Source organism: Schistocerca piceifrons, chromosome 5, assembly GCF_021461385.2.
Source record: "Schistocerca piceifrons isolate TAMUIC-IGC-003096 chromosome 5, iqSchPice1.1, whole genome shotgun sequence".
Classification (NCBI taxonomy): domain Eukaryota; kingdom Metazoa; phylum Arthropoda; class Insecta; order Orthoptera; family Acrididae; genus Schistocerca; species Schistocerca piceifrons.
The window spans coordinates 483,192,741-483,208,466 of NC_060142.1; the positions used below are offsets into that span (position 1 = coordinate 483,192,741).

Below are 15,726 nucleotides of genomic sequence, written 5' to 3' on the forward strand. Positions count from 1 at the left end.
TTAATTAGTTTGTATTCATTCTGCGATTTTCTTCCGTTAAATTTGTTTTTTGTGCGAGTTCGGCTGCAAATAGGAAGTGAAAGTGAATTTTGTGCTCAGGCGACATTACTCCAAACACCATCCAGTTGACCACTGCAGGATCCAAGGGTGAGACGGTTTGATAAAGGTTTCAGATTAGATTCTGTAAAAACGGCGAAAAAAAAAGAAAAGAAAACTGTAGGCTATACGTATGAACACTGAAAAGCATTATCGTGTAAACTTTATTGGAACACATCAAGTATCTTGCGTAACTTAAAATGTTGTTGTGTTAGAATCAAAGCGTCGTGTAATCTAAGATTATAATAAACAATTACATAGTGTCAGTGGATGTAATTATAAAGACACAAATAAAACTATTCCCGCGTCGACATTTATTGACTAGAACTACAATTTTCCAGATAAATTAACCTGAAATTTGAACAGATCAAAGCTGTTGAGAGACACTGTTAAAGCTGAAGTAGTAATTTAAAGATAGCGTAAGCTGATAAAATTTTGAGCACATATATTATGCAAATTTCAGAAATGAGAAATGATTGTTCTCTGGTAACACAGAAATTGCTTAGAAAAACACTCTGCAGACATGCTCTGCAGACATAAAATACAATCAATGGAGTACGCCAGACTGTTCGCAATTTTTGTTTTATAATCGACTTTTTATACCAGGTATATCCTGTAGGGAACAAGTAGACGTAAGGAATAACAATCTTTATTGAATTACTCTGATAGGTTGTTTACATAATCTTCGAATCTAAAATTCCCTTCGGTAAGCAACAATAACTCTCATTGCACACTTGGTCCCAGAATGTGCTGGATATGTGCATTTCTGCTGCTGCTCCTGCTGCTGCTGCTGACGTCACAGTGTCGGCGCTCACAGACGTCATTGCTGCGGTGAGCGCCACGGACAGACAGCTGCCATGTCTGCGTATTGTGATGGCAGCGGCCATTGCGAATCTTTCTGCAAGTCAATGATTTTACATACAAGTCGGAAAAAACATACTTCTGTAAGTGTTTTCAACAAATATATGCCGTAGATCTCTCTCTGGAAAGGCACACACCAACTGTCTTGTGCCTATATGACAATCATACCTTTTACTTACCAATTTCATGTTGTATATACATCTTTTCAACTAAATGGAAATGCCGTGTGGCTAGAGCCCCCCGTCGGGTAGACCGTTCGCCTGATGCAAGTCTTTCGAGTTGACGCCACATCGGCGACTTGGGTGTAGATGGTGATGAAATGATGACCCAGCAGGGAATCGAACCCGGGCCGTTACGCATGACATTCCGTCGCGCTGACCTCTCAGCTACCAGGGGCAGACTTCAACTAAATGAAAACCCAAAAATCGAACGAGGAATTTTACCCACAGTTTGTGGTTAAACCTATTTCATCACGAAGTTGCTCTACACATCTGTTCTGACCTATAATTCTTTATCTTTAGCTTTTTTTTCACAATATAGCTTAATAATGTGGTGTGGGAACAGCACAGGTTTGGAGTAACTGAGGCGACAGCCGAACTACAATCTTCGTGTATACGGGACATGTAGAACGAAGTTCGCAGTTCGTGGTCTAGTGGATCACGCGCTCCCGTGTTCGATTCCCGGCCGGGTTGGGAATTTTCTTGCCAGAGGACTGGATGATTGTGTTGTCCTCATCATTTCATTATCATCATTATTCGCCACAGTGGCTAAATTTGACTATGTGAAAAAATTGGGACTTTGTACGGGCGCTGATGTCCACCCCACAAACGGATCATCATCAACACGTGTAGGACGAAGCTGATGCAGAAATTTGAGGAGAGGGGGAAATCTCATCCTCTGATAGAGGATACGTGCAGAAGACGAACACAATAGTGAACGATGACGCCAGTTTTGCCTTAACTTTTCTAGTTTCTCAAGTGCTAAAACACATATTCAAGTACTTTATACCGTTTTTATTGTGGATGAGATGCAATGTTTTTCGGCTTTCAGTTTCTCTCAGGTTTTCAATAGACTGCACCAGAGTTATGTCTATGAATTTCCTTCTCAGGTGAAAACATAGATAAAAGGTTGTTACAAGGAAATATGCATTTCTATAACGATTCAATTTAGCGACCTTCTGATATTTCAAGATATTCTACAGGCTTTTTAACGCTTCAGGTCTAGGATCTATTCAGTATGAGGGGAGTCCAAGAAGGAAGTTACTTATCTTGTCCCACGCCAAGAGTACTTCGTAATAAGAGTGGCACGTTGCCAGAAGAGATTACATGTTCTGATTTTCCTAGAAACAGAGTTCTACTGCGGTGCAGATAAGAGGTGTGTCAGAGTGTGGGAGTGGAATGTCACGGAATCTGGAAATTTACTCCAAAGCTGAATTACGAAGGACAGTACTCCTCTTGCAGGCAAAAAATCTAAATTGCACGCACATTCATCACGGAATTCTGGTGGTACATGGATCAAATAAAATGACACATTCAGCCATAATGAAGTGGTGCCAATGATTTGACGAAGGTGGAACATGCGTGGGTGATGTTACTCAGGAAGGAAAGCCATCGACATCGATCAATGATGATAATTCCCAGGCAGTCGAGGAACTGAGTCGCAATAAAAAAAGATTTTCCGACGATAAGGATGTTTCACTACTGGCCTGGCAAGATGACGATGATGATGATTATTATTATTATTATTAATATTGTTAGTTTGTGGGACGCTCAACTACGCGGTTATCAGCGCCCGTACAAATTTCTATACTCAGTCCAATCTCGACACTTTCATGAATGATGATGAAATGATGAGGACAACACAAACACTCAGTCCCCGAGCAGAGAAAATCCCCAACCCGGCCAGGACTGGGCCGGCTAGTGACACCACGCACCAGATGTGTGGTCGCGAAGCGCTGGCTCAGTGGTCAGCTGGCATTCGGTGCCGACAAGAACACTCTCTTCCGAGCCATATTGCACTGTTCACAACAGTGCTGGGGATTTTGACAGTGCACTGAGGTCAGCGAGCATGGGACAAATGCCCAGTCTGTCCACGAGATGTGGACATGGCGCACCCCTGTACCTGAAGAAAGTACATTACATGTATATGTCTGCAACATGAACATTGTGAATTTGCGACCGATTAACAATGACGAACGCAATGGTTATCTTGTGAGGATCGGAACGATCACCCTGACAAACCTATATCTGCTCCCCCACCCTTCAATTGGGTTTGCGCTACCTAATATTACCGACTCATTAAACAAATAAAATAGATGCCTCTTATAATTTCTTTGCTATTAAGCAACTGTTACATCAACCAGAAGCTTGGGTGGAGTCTTGCGTCGTACTGAACTTGATGTTGTTGGAGGAGCACTCTCGTGTTCTCCAAAAACGATGTCAAAGTTAGCGTAAGGAGGGCCATGCGTGAAGCGTTCAGTGAATTCGAAAGTAAAATTCTATGTACCGACTTGACAGAAAATCCTAGGAAGTTCTGGTCTTACGTTAAATCAGTAAGTGGCTCGAAACAGCATATCCAGACACTCCGGGATTATGACGGCATTGAAACAGAGGATGACACGCGTAAACCTGAAATACTAAACACCTTCTTCCAAAGCTGTTTCACAGAGGAAGACCGCACTGCAGTTCCTTCTCTAAATCCTCGCACAAACGAAAAAATGGCTGACATCGAAATAAGTGTCCAAGGAATAGAAAAGCAACTGGAATCACTCAATAGAGGAAAGTCCACTGGACCTGACGGGATACCAATTCGATTCTACACAGAGTACGCGAAAGACCTTCCCCCCCTCCTAACAGCCGTGTACCGCAAGTCTCTAGAGGAACAGAGGGTTCCAAATGATTGGAAAAGAGCACAGGTAGTCCCAGTCTTCAAGAAGGGTCGTCGAGCAGATGCGCAAAACTATAGACCTATATCTCTGACGTCGATCTGTTGTAGAATTTTAGAACATGTTTTTTGCTCGAGTATCATGTCGTTTTTGGAAACCCAGAATCTACTATGTAGGAATCAACATGGATTCCGGAAACAGCGATCGTGAGAGACCCAACTCACTTTATTTGTTCATGAGACCCAGAAAATATTAGATACAGGCTCCCAGGTAGATGCTATTTTTCTTGACTTCCGGAAGGCGTTCGATACAGTTCCCCACTGTCGCTGATAAACAAAGTAAGAGCCTACGTAATATCAGACCAGCTATGTGGCTGGATTGAAGAGTTTTTAGCAAACAGAACACAGCATGTTGTTATCAATGGAGAGACGTCTACAGACGTTGAAATAACCTCTGGCGTGCCACAGGGGAGTGTTATGGGACCATTGCTTTTCACAATATATATAAATGACCTAGTAGATAGTGTCGGAAGTTCCATGCGGCTTTTCGCGGATGATGCTGTAGTATACAGAGAAGTTGCAGCATTAGAAAATTGTAGCGAAATGCAGGAAGATCTGCAGTGGACAGGCACTTGGTGCAGGGAGTGGCAACTGTCCCTTAACATAGACAAATGTAATGTATTGCGAATACATAGAAAGAAGGATCCTTTATTGTATGATTATATGATAGCGGAACAAACACTGGTAGCAGTTACTTCTGTAAAATATCTGGGAGTATGCGTGCGGAACGATTTGAAGTGGAATGATCATATAAAATTAATTGTTGGTAAGGCGGGTACCAGGTTGAGATTCATTGGGAGAGTGCTTAGAAAATGTAGTCCATCAACAAAGGAGGTGGCTTACAAAACACTCGTTCGACCTATACTTGAGTATTGCTCATCAGTGTGGGATCTGTACCAGATCGGTTTGACGGAGGAGATAGAGAAGATCCAAAGAAGAGCGGCGCGTTTCGTCACAGGGTTATTTGGTAACCGTGATAGCGTTACGGAGATGTTTAATAAACTCAAGTGGCAGACTCTGCAAGAGAGGCGCTCTGCATCGCGGTGTAGCTTACTCGCCAGGTTTCGAGAGGGTGCGTTTCTGGATGAGGTATCGAATATATTGCTTCCCCCTACTTACACCTACCGAGGAGATCACGAACGTAAAATTAGAGAGATTAGAGCGCGCACGGAGGCTTTCAGACAGTCGTTCTTCCCGCGAACCATACGCGACTGGAACAGGAAAGGGAGGTAATGACAGTGGCACGTAAAGTGCCCTCCGCCACACACCGTTGGGTGGCTTGCGGAGTATAAATGTAGATGTAGATGTAGATGTCTTACCCCTTGGAACTTCAGTTCACTGTTATAGTATGACACAATGCTACAGATAAAAAAATGAGATAGTAAATCGTTATCTGCTGATCCACAAAGGTATTCGACATACCGCCGTCAATAATCAAAATCTGTTTGGTTCAGATACGTTTTACATCTCGTAGTTAAATATTCCCAGAAAAGATCACAGCAGATTCGTTTTTACACTCTTGTCTATATAATCTAAAACTTTTTTCAGAATATGTGAGGAGGGGGATAGTGGGCTCTAGCTGCACTGTTTCCAGATTTCAAATCACTTCTTCCCCCAACCCATCGACTGCACTGTTCCCCTACTGGCAGACAAAAGAATATGTTGTGGTTTCTTAACCCCATTATCCAGAACAAAAGAACGGTACAATACACCCTTTCCCTCCCCCCCCCCTCCCCCCAGCGAGTAACAAAAGATATGACAGGGCTGTCACCAGTGGTATAGGAAAGACAGTACGGTCCAGGACGATTTATTACCTTCTCCCACACACACAGCCTCTCCCAAACCCAGGACAGACATAATACAGACCTAGACCCAGAATTCCCCCGAATCTATCACAAGGGTTGAAGTCGTTGAAAGTTCGATGAGATTTCGGGATTGCAGCCGGATCACGTTGACTTCTTGTGGCAAGAAGTCAACGTGATCCGGCTGCAATCCCGAAATCTCATCGAACATTCAGTACGCCGGGAAAACTTCAAGAATCACAAGTCATTGGAAGTCTCCCGCAGAAATACTGAGCCATGCTGCCGCTATGACCGTCCATAATTGCGAAAGTGTTGCCGGTGCATGATCTTTTGCTCATGCTCATTTCGCGCGATCCTGATGGCCAAATCATATGCTCCAATTGTGCATAATGTTCCTCAAAGCAATTGCGACCAATTGTGGCCCCGTGATGTGGGGCATTGTCATCCATAAAAATTTCATCGCTGTTTGGGACGTGAAGTCGATGAATGGCTGCACATGGTCTCCTAGGCAATGATTGAATCAGTTAGGCCAAAGGACTCAGTTCGTTACATATAAACGCAGCCCACACCATTGCGGAGCCACCACCGGCCTGCACAGTGCCTTGTTGACAATTAGCGCCCATGGGTTCGTGAGGTGTGCGCCACACTCTAACCAACTGAAATCGGGACTCAACTGACTGGACATGGTTTTTAGTCGTCTAGGATCCAACAGACATGGCCATGAGCCAAGGAGATGGATTGCAGGCTATGTCGTGCTGTTAGCAAAGACACTCGCGTCGGTCGTGCGCTACCACAGCCCATTAATGCCAAGTTTCGTCTCACTATCCTGACTGATAAGCTACTCTTACGCCTCACATCGATTTCTGCTGTTATTTGCTCGTCTCTTAGGACTGACAGCTACCCGTTTGCCGCTGCTCTCGTTCGTTTAGTAAAGGCCGTCAGCCACTGCTTTGTCAGTGGTAAGAGGTATTGCCAGACATTTGGTGTTGTCGGCACACTATTGACACTGTGGTTCTAGGAGTATTGAATTCCCTAACGATTCCCGAAACGATGTCCCATACTTGTAGCTCTAACTACCGCACTGCGTTCAAACCCTCTTAAATTCCGCCGAGTGGCCATGATTACATTGGAATTTTCACAGGAATCACCTGAGTATAAATAACCTCCCCGACAATTCATTGGCCTCTTATACCTTCTATAAGCGAAACTATCGGCATCCGTATATGTGCATATCGCTATCACATGACTTTCGTCACCTCTGTGTATGCAGTTTATACTATCAATGATTAATGAAAACCACTTCATCTGCATTTTTCTACATTTCTTGCGTTTCGACCGGTTTCGTTTCTTTGAACATCTTCAGGTTGCCAAATTGTGCTGAAGTCAGTACATAGATAGTCTGGTTGTCGTATGTTATGTTAAAGGCAACATCAAGATCACCGATCGGAAGGAATCTGTCGACCACTTGGAAAGAGATCGACTGGTTCTTCACGACCAGTGATTTTGGATGTTGTCTTTAACATTACATACGACAAGCAGACTATCTATGTCTTGATTTCAGGTTCAAACGGCTCTAAGCACTATGGCACTTAACATCTGAGGTCATCAGTCCCCTAGAACTTAGAACTACTTAAACCTAACTAACCTAAGGACATGACACACATCCATACCCGAGGCAGTATTCGAACCTGCGACCGTAGCAGCAACGCGTTTCCGGACTGAAGCGCCTAGAACTGCTCGGGCACAGCGACCGGCTTGATTTCAGGACCCGACAGTCCAAGATTCTCAAAGGAATGAAATCGATCATAACGTAATAAATGAGTAAAAATACAGATGAAGTGGTTTTCATTAGTCATTAACAATAATGTCAGCTATGGGCACAAATTGATCAAGACTGTTCAAAAAATGGTTCAAATCACTCTGAGCACTATGGAACTTAACATCTGTGGTCATCAGTCTCGTAGAATGTAGAACGTAGAACTACTTAAACCTAACTAACCTAAGGGCATCACACACATCCATGCCCGAGGCAGGATTCGAACCTGCGACCTTAGCAGTCGCGCGGTTCCGGACTGAGCGCCTAGAACCGCATGGACACCGCGGCCGGCGATCAAGACTGTTTCTACTGTCTTTGCGTTGGGTACCTTGAAACAGCGGGAATGAGCTCAAGCATGATAAGGAAAAACAAAGTCACAAGCGCCTCCGTAGCAGGTGTGACGAAATTGTCGCTCGTCGGAAATAATAATCTCCTCATGACTTCCTCTATATATCTCCGCCCCCTTCCCATTTTAGTTTCTTCTAACCCATTAACTTCTTCTTCTCCTTCGTCTCCTCCTTCCATTTTCCTTTACCCTTCCTAACTTTTTTCTCCAATCGCAGAACTGACACCATTCCTCCCCCAGTGACAGCGTCCAGCGCGCGCGCCTCATTTGGAATTCCCTAACTACGCCACTGGCTGGTTATTTACCTGCTGTGATTTGGGATAACTTCGTAAAACCCACAAATCTGAATGCTTGAACTGGAAATGACCTCGCTACTCTACTTCACTGCGCCAGCTCGCGTGGCTGAAGTGCATGTCGTCGATGACGACAGAGCGACAAGTGTTAGCAGAGATGTGACGTCGTCAACCGCCCCCGCTGATGTAACACAGCGGAGTTAACACGCGTAGCGTCGGGCAGTGGAGCATTGCGCAGTGTGTGTGTGTGTGTGTGTGTGTGTGTGTGTGTGTAATGGGGAACAGCTGCGTGGGCTGCGGCCGCGTGACGGATGGCTGTGACACGCACAGCCGGCCCCCTTGTGATACAGGTCAGCTCTGCGTGCCCGGCTGCCAGCAACTAGGTCAGGCACATTCCAGACCACCAGTCCGGAGCCAGCGCCCTACCTTCCGTTTCCAGGTCAGTTTTTTATCGAGCCTCTTATAACAGCGTGTAACATTTCTGGCACTTCCAGCAATGATTACTTTATTCTCAATCAGAGCATCATAAGTAGCGGGCACCAGATGTCACTAGGAAGTAATGATCGGTATATGCGACCACGTGTCGTTTTGTAGATGGCACCAGAGTTCATCTCCTTCGTGTAGCTAACGTGGAACCGACTGAGCGACCCTGTACTCTAATTGGCTACTGTTCATGAGTACCAAAATATGTAACGTCTTTACTTATTATTTTCTGAATAAGACGACAATAGGAATTTGCGTCAGTTTAAAGGATCTCTCACCAACGTCGTCATTAGCAAGTACTTTTGAAAATAATCTGACAACAACATTTGTAAGACACAAAAAGCTATGAACAGCCCAAATCACTTCGTGCTGGCACGAATGATGCCTAACGGCAGTGAGCCGTGCTGGCTGTAAAGAGAGTTCAAGTTCTTTCCGGCGGCCAGTGAAATTTTGTTTTGTTAAGCTAGGTGGCTAGAATTTAAGTCCTGTCGGTAGCGGCCGGCCGAGGTGGCCGAGCGGTTCTAGGCGCTACAGTCTGTAACCGTGCCATCGCTACGGTCGCAGGTTCGAATCCTGTCTCGGGCATGGATGTGTGTGATGTCCTTAGGTTGGTTAGGTTTAAGTAGTTCTAAGTTCTAGGGGACTGATTACCTCACAAGTTAAGTCCCATAGTGCTCGGAGCCATTTGAATTTCAACCTGTCGGTAGCCAGTAAATACTGGTGTGTATTTTGTGCCGCGAGTTTGTGAGCACTGCAGAGCGGTCATACAGTGGAAAAGTGTTCTCTATTGTCATTTGTGTATTAAAATTGTGTTGATTAAAGGTGTGGATTATTTTGCTTGCAGATTCGTGGCACACAATTTTATGGCGAATGTGGTTTTGTTGTTTTAACCACCGGCGTATCAGAAATAAAATAATTGGCACCCCTTTTGAAATTTCAACAGCGACGCTTAATAGTGTGTCTGAGGATGAACATCCATTTCACGCACAGTAGAAATACATTTCAACCAACAGTACATGATCAAAAGCCGACGTATCACCTTTCACTGTTCTGCTACAAATACCTAGAATAAAGACACAACTTAGATACAATGTGCAGAACTTTGCAACCTTTTCCGACGAGAGTCAACATCCAACAGCGCCCCCCCTCCTCCCCCCCCCCCCTCACTCTCCATCTCCAAAGATCGCAGTTTCAGAACAAATGAGGCCAATACGGAGGATAATGTGGTAACATTTTAGGGGGAAGGCTATAATTAATATATCTGTTGAAATGTGGTGCTACAGAAGAATTCTTAAGACTATATGGCTAGATAACGTAACTAATGAGGAGGTACTGAACAATCTTGCAGAGAAAAGAAATTTGTGGTGCAGCTTGAATATAAGAAGGGATCTGTTGGCGAGACATATTCTGGGGCATCAAGATATTGGAGGAAATTTGGGAATCGCAGGCGGAGAGCAAGAGATGAATACAGTAAAGCGATTCAGAAGAATGTAGTTGTCAGTAGTTATTCGGAGATGATGAGGTTTGCACAGGATAGAGCAGCATTGAGAGCTGCATCAAACTCGTCTTCGGACTGAATATCACAACAACAACGCTTTAATAAGAGATTAAAAGACATAAGGGTCGTTCCGAAACTGCAGCTTCCCATGTTTTGTTTTGAGTGTCGGACGCCAGATTATGTTCGTGTGTTATTAATTATTGTTTTGAGTGTCGAACGCCAGATTATGTTCGTGTGTTACTAATTATTAAATCGTCCTGCTAATGTCCTGTTAGTGCAGTCGTTGTGCTGCAGATAGCAGCGGTAGGTTAGCGTTCCACAATGACATTGACTTGCGTACAAAGGAAGTCTTTGTCACTGTATTCCCCATATCTCAAAAAAATTGAGCCAATTGAAATCTATCGACGCTTGCTCTAGATGTCTAAAGACCACACAGTGCACGTGGATTGTGTGATGGGGAGGGTACGGCATTTCAGGAGTGACGAAAAGGACGTGCACGACAAGACGCGCCCCTGCCGACCATGTTCAGCTGCCATTCCTCATTATGAACAGCTTCTCGACCAATTCATCAGTGACGACCGGGGGATTACGATCAAGAAATTGTGGGCACCCCTGAAATGTCGGTTGCAACGCCTTACGCAAGATGTTACGCAATCTTGGTTATCGGAAAATGAGTTTGACAAGGGTCGTGCAAAAGCTTACACAAGGCTAAAAAAAATGACACTCAAGGCGAATTTACCGGGAACTTGCAGACCAACACTAAGATGACGGATACAAATTTCTGAACGCCACCGTCACTGCTGATGAGACGTGGTGTCATAGCTATATGCCGGAAACCAAAAGGCAGTACATGAAGTGGCCACATGTTCTCCAAAAACGAAGTAGTGCAAGACACAGTTCACGGAGAGGACTAGAATCCGTACTTTCAGCATGTTGGCCGTGAATCTCAGCCACTGCGCTACGCTAGCTTGGTCGAGACTTGGCTAACGTTACGGCTACAGAAGGTGGGCACAAAACTTCGATTTTCTCACAAACTAAGGACCGTCGCATTGATTTCGTTAGAGATGGAGCATGATAAGCCTCTCACGACAAGTCCCTCTAGAAAATACCTAAGTTATAAACTTTCGTGATTAATAACTCTGATGGTCCTCTTGTGGGTAAAATGGTGGCGGCCTTGGGACAATCTGACAATTTGTCAGATACACTCATACAAATTTTTTGCAGTAACTACTCAAGCAGTATTTGTTACACAGAGCAATAATCTTAGACGAATGTGGCCGAAGGAGGTCGCAGTTGTATTCCAGAATCACTCTTGAATCCGTGTTCTCAAATCTTTCAGTCATCGGCGGAGATCTGTGTTAAAACTCTCAGCTTATCACAATTCACCATTTCGCGTCATAAACTAGGAATTATATTCTGACTTTCGTATTGACTTCCGTTTAACTGCATGTTGACATTTCAGTGTTTGATTTTGCTCTGGTAGTGTGACATCCGGAAGTTCCTTCAGAACTAGTACTCGTCTCTACAACAGGCACTATTATTAATAACTTACCGAAAATGTTTTGCCCACATGTGAGGGCAAAATTATGTATTACAAGAAAGGAGACTGCACCGAACCTGACGCTCGTACGACCAGATCCCCGGAGCGCTCTGCCAAGCTACGATTTCGCGCGGTGGCTACCTCGCCTCGTAACACGGTACTGGGCAGCTAGCCGCTTACCTCAGATACTGACGTTAAAGGTACTAGGAACACATCCCCTTTGTTCGTATATGTATAATTCATTACTACCCGACCGTGATATTCAATTATAATCACTGCTATGAATATCCCATATGCCCTATGATGATCGAGAACAATTTGGCCTGTTTGTGGGTGATGTTCAAGGAATTGTTTAACTCTCATTGTTACCCGGAAAGAAAGAAAAAACAATGATTTACCAGATGAGGTACAAAATCAATTTTAAAGTCCCTCTAACAATATAAAGGCATATAAAAATAAACGAATTTCAGAACCCAGCAACACCTTTTCAGACTGAATCCACAGAAGGGCTGTATACTTGAATGTTATACGAGGGTCAGTCAAAAAGTAATGCCTCCTATTTTTTTTTCTACGTTTAATTGTCAGAAAATTTAAATGCAATTACATAGGTTGAAAACCACAACATTGAGGATCATTTTGTCATTTTTCAATGTAATCTCCGCCCATCTCTACAGTTTTGGTCCATCTTTGAACAAGGGCATGTATCCCAGCACGGTAAAAATCACAGCTCTGCTTCCTAAGCCATTGACGCACGGATGTTTTGACGGCCTTCTCATCTTCAAAATGAATCCCACGATGAGCTTCTTTTAGTTGCCCGAACAGATGGAAGTCTGATGGTGCCAGGTCAGGGCTGTATGGGGGATGAGGCAAAACTTCCCATCCAATTTTGACAATCTCGTCAGAGGTGTGACGACTGGTGTGTGGTCTTGCATTGTCATGCAAAAGAAGAACATCTGCCATTGATTTTGTTGGGCGAACTCGCTGAAGATGTGCTTTAAGTTTGTTGAGGGTTGTGACCTATTGAACAGAATTTATTGTGCATCCCTGCTCCAAAAAAGCAACCAGAATCACACCCTCTGTATCCCAGAAAACTGTTGCCATAACTTTCCCTGCCGATCGCACAGTTTTGAATTTTTTCTTCCTCGGCGAGCTTGTGTGACGCCACTCCATTGACTGCCTCTTTGATTCGGGTTCAAAAAAATGCACCCATGTTTCGTCCCCGGTCACAATTTTTTTCAGAAACTCATCTCCCTCCAAACGGAAGCGCTGCAAGTGTTGGGAGGCTATTGTTTTCCTTGCCTCTTTATTCTGATCGGTTAACATTCTTGGAACCCACCGTGCACAAACTTTTGAGTACCCCAATTGTTTAATAATCGTGATCACACTGCCTTTACTAAGAGAAATAATGCGACACACTTCATCTGCAGTCACCCGACGGTCACCACGAATGATGTCATCAACATGCTGAATGTTGTGTGGAGTCACTGCACTCACCGGCCTGCCGCTCCGCTTTTCGTCAGTCAACGGTGTTTGCCCTTCAGCTTCCTTACAACGACGAACCCATCGTCTAACAGTGCTGAAATCCACTGTCACAACACCATACACCTTCTTCAGTCTTTCATGAATGCGTATGGGCGTTTCACCTTCTGCATTCAAGAATTCAATCACACAACGCTGTCTCAAACGAACATCGATGTCGGCCATCTTACAAACTTCTGCTGTGCTGCCACCTGTTGACACAGAAAGTTACTACTGCTGTGGATTGCAGAAGAAGGTTTGAGGAATGGCGCCAAATTCAAATTTTTCACTTAACTTAATTTCTTTAAGTAGAAAAAAAATGGGAGGCATTACTTTTTGACCGACCCTCGTAACAATAGAAGTACAGCACTAGGAAACCAGTCGCTTCGGACATGAGCAAATAATAGATAATTCCATATACGAGGACAAATCGAAAAGTCTTTGCCCCCTATATTTACTGCTGTAAAAGCGAAGTCAACGTATCCGTTCCCAGCGTTGTACCTTTCTTGGTTCGTGCTGGCCCTGGCCCTATTTGCTGGAAACTCCGCTGCACGGCGCTGCTGTCAGTTATTAAAGGCGGTGGTTGTTCTTCACGTGTCCTCGGCGTTAGAGCAACGAAGTGTGATTCATTTTATATGGAGCAATGGACGAACGCCCGTCGAGATCTACAAGGAAATGCAGCCCACAAATGGGGAAAACCGTCTCGCTTTGAGAACTGTGAGGTGGTTGCGCTACGATTTCGACAAAGGCCGTGAAGTCTTGCATGACAATGAGCGTTGGGGGAGCCGGCGTTCGTCTCAGACTGACAACAACATTTCCTGCGTGGATGAAATGGTGAAAGCGGATCGGCGTGTGCACCTCACGGCCGTTTCCCGGGAGCTTGGCATACTGTATGTGAGTGCTTACGACATCATTCACGGGTCCTTAAGGTACCGGAAGGTTTCATGTCGGTGGGTGCCTAAGCAGTTCGATGACATGATGAAAGGCAAGCGAATGATGTCTTTACTGGATTGGTAGCCCATTTGGAATTGGTACATCTGGAATGGTACTCCAAGGAGGGTGAAGGTTTTCTGGACCGCATTGTTATAGGCGGTGAAACGTGGATACCGTATTGCACGGCGGAATTCTAGCAGCAGAGCATGGTGTGACCAAAAAAAAACTCATTCAGTGCCATTCGTTGGGAAAGTGATGTTAACGGCCTTCTGGGATAGCCGTTGATCGCTGCTGCTGGATTTCATACCACAAGGTGCAACCATCAATGCAGACGATCATTTTTCTACACTGTCACGACTGAGGGTTGCCATCAGGCGAAGGCACCAAGGGATTCTCCATGTGGGCAACATGATTCTGCTCTACGAACGTGCGAAACCACATGTGGCAATCATAACTGACGAAAGGCTCCGGGCATTTCACTGGGAGATTGTGGACGACCCATCATATAGTCCAGACCTCGCCCCTAGTGATTTCCACGTTTCTGGACCGCTGAAGCAGTTCTTGGCAGGACAGCAATTCACAATTAACAGTGGAGTCGGACGAACTGTACAGCAGGAGCATCTCAAATCAGTGCTGCGATCGGACAAATGTGTGAACCGGTGTGGAGAGCAAGAGGAAAATTAGTGCAAGGTATGTGCTCTAGGATGTATATTCGTCTTTACCTGTATTTACCTTACTTTGGGTAGTGAAAAATAGGAGCAAAGACTTTCTGATTTGCCCTCGTACGCTTTTAGGAAGGAAGTTAGTACTGTGAGCTAGAAACGAGAGCTCGCTCAAGAGAGATCGATACGTTCGTATCTTATAGTTTTCTGTCGGAGATAGTGAAGTGAATTTTGTGAAATTTTCTGCCGAATATATCCGCATCATTGGTAATTTAAATGAAATAGTTTTACAGGTTGTCATCATGTATTGCATACTGTTTAAAGTTAGTTAGATGGTTCATTTTTCAAATGTACTCTAACTAATCATTATATTGAAACATATTAACGTAGCACACCTCTGACTATGACAAACAGGATTGACTTATGAGTAAGATAGATACAGGTACTACGGAAAAAGTGTACATGTGTTAAAGCGCAAGAAAAAGCAGGAAGTAGGGCATGTGAGCATCTTTAGTTCTTGCAGATGTCAATAATTGATCTTACCCTACCAGGACACGGCGCATTAAAGCGAAAATACGCTTTTTGATCAAAAGTATCCGGACACCTAATACTGGACATTAAATTGGAGTTGATCCACCGTGCACCTTCATGGTGGTTTGAACTCCACTGCAGACACTTTGAATGAGATGTCTGAATGTCGGTGAAGGAATGGCACCCTCTTCTTCTTCAAGATCCGAAACCACAGTAGGAAATGATTCTGGGCGCTGAGGTCTGGAGCAAAGTCAAATTTCTGACTCATCCCAAAGATGTTTCATTGGTCTCAGGTCGAGGCTCTGACAAGCCAGTAGATGTGAGGAGTGTTATTGTCCACAAACCATTGGCTCTTATAGGTGCTGATCTATGACAGGGTGCATTGTCATACTGATACAAACAAC

General features: G+C 44.4%; 1 protein-coding gene across 1 annotated transcript in view; it reads right to left on the reverse strand.

Annotated features, from left to right (window-relative positions):
• Positions 1 to 770: 770 nt before the first annotated feature.
• Positions 771 to 15,726, reverse strand: part of LOC124799094 — a 704,063-nt gene continuing 689,107 nt past the window's right edge. Inside the window, exon 6 of the mRNA XM_047262633.1 lies at positions 771 to 994. Within this exon, the coding sequence (XP_047118589.1) occupies positions 771 to 994 (224 nt within the window). The remainder of the gene's footprint in view (positions 995 to 15,726) is intronic.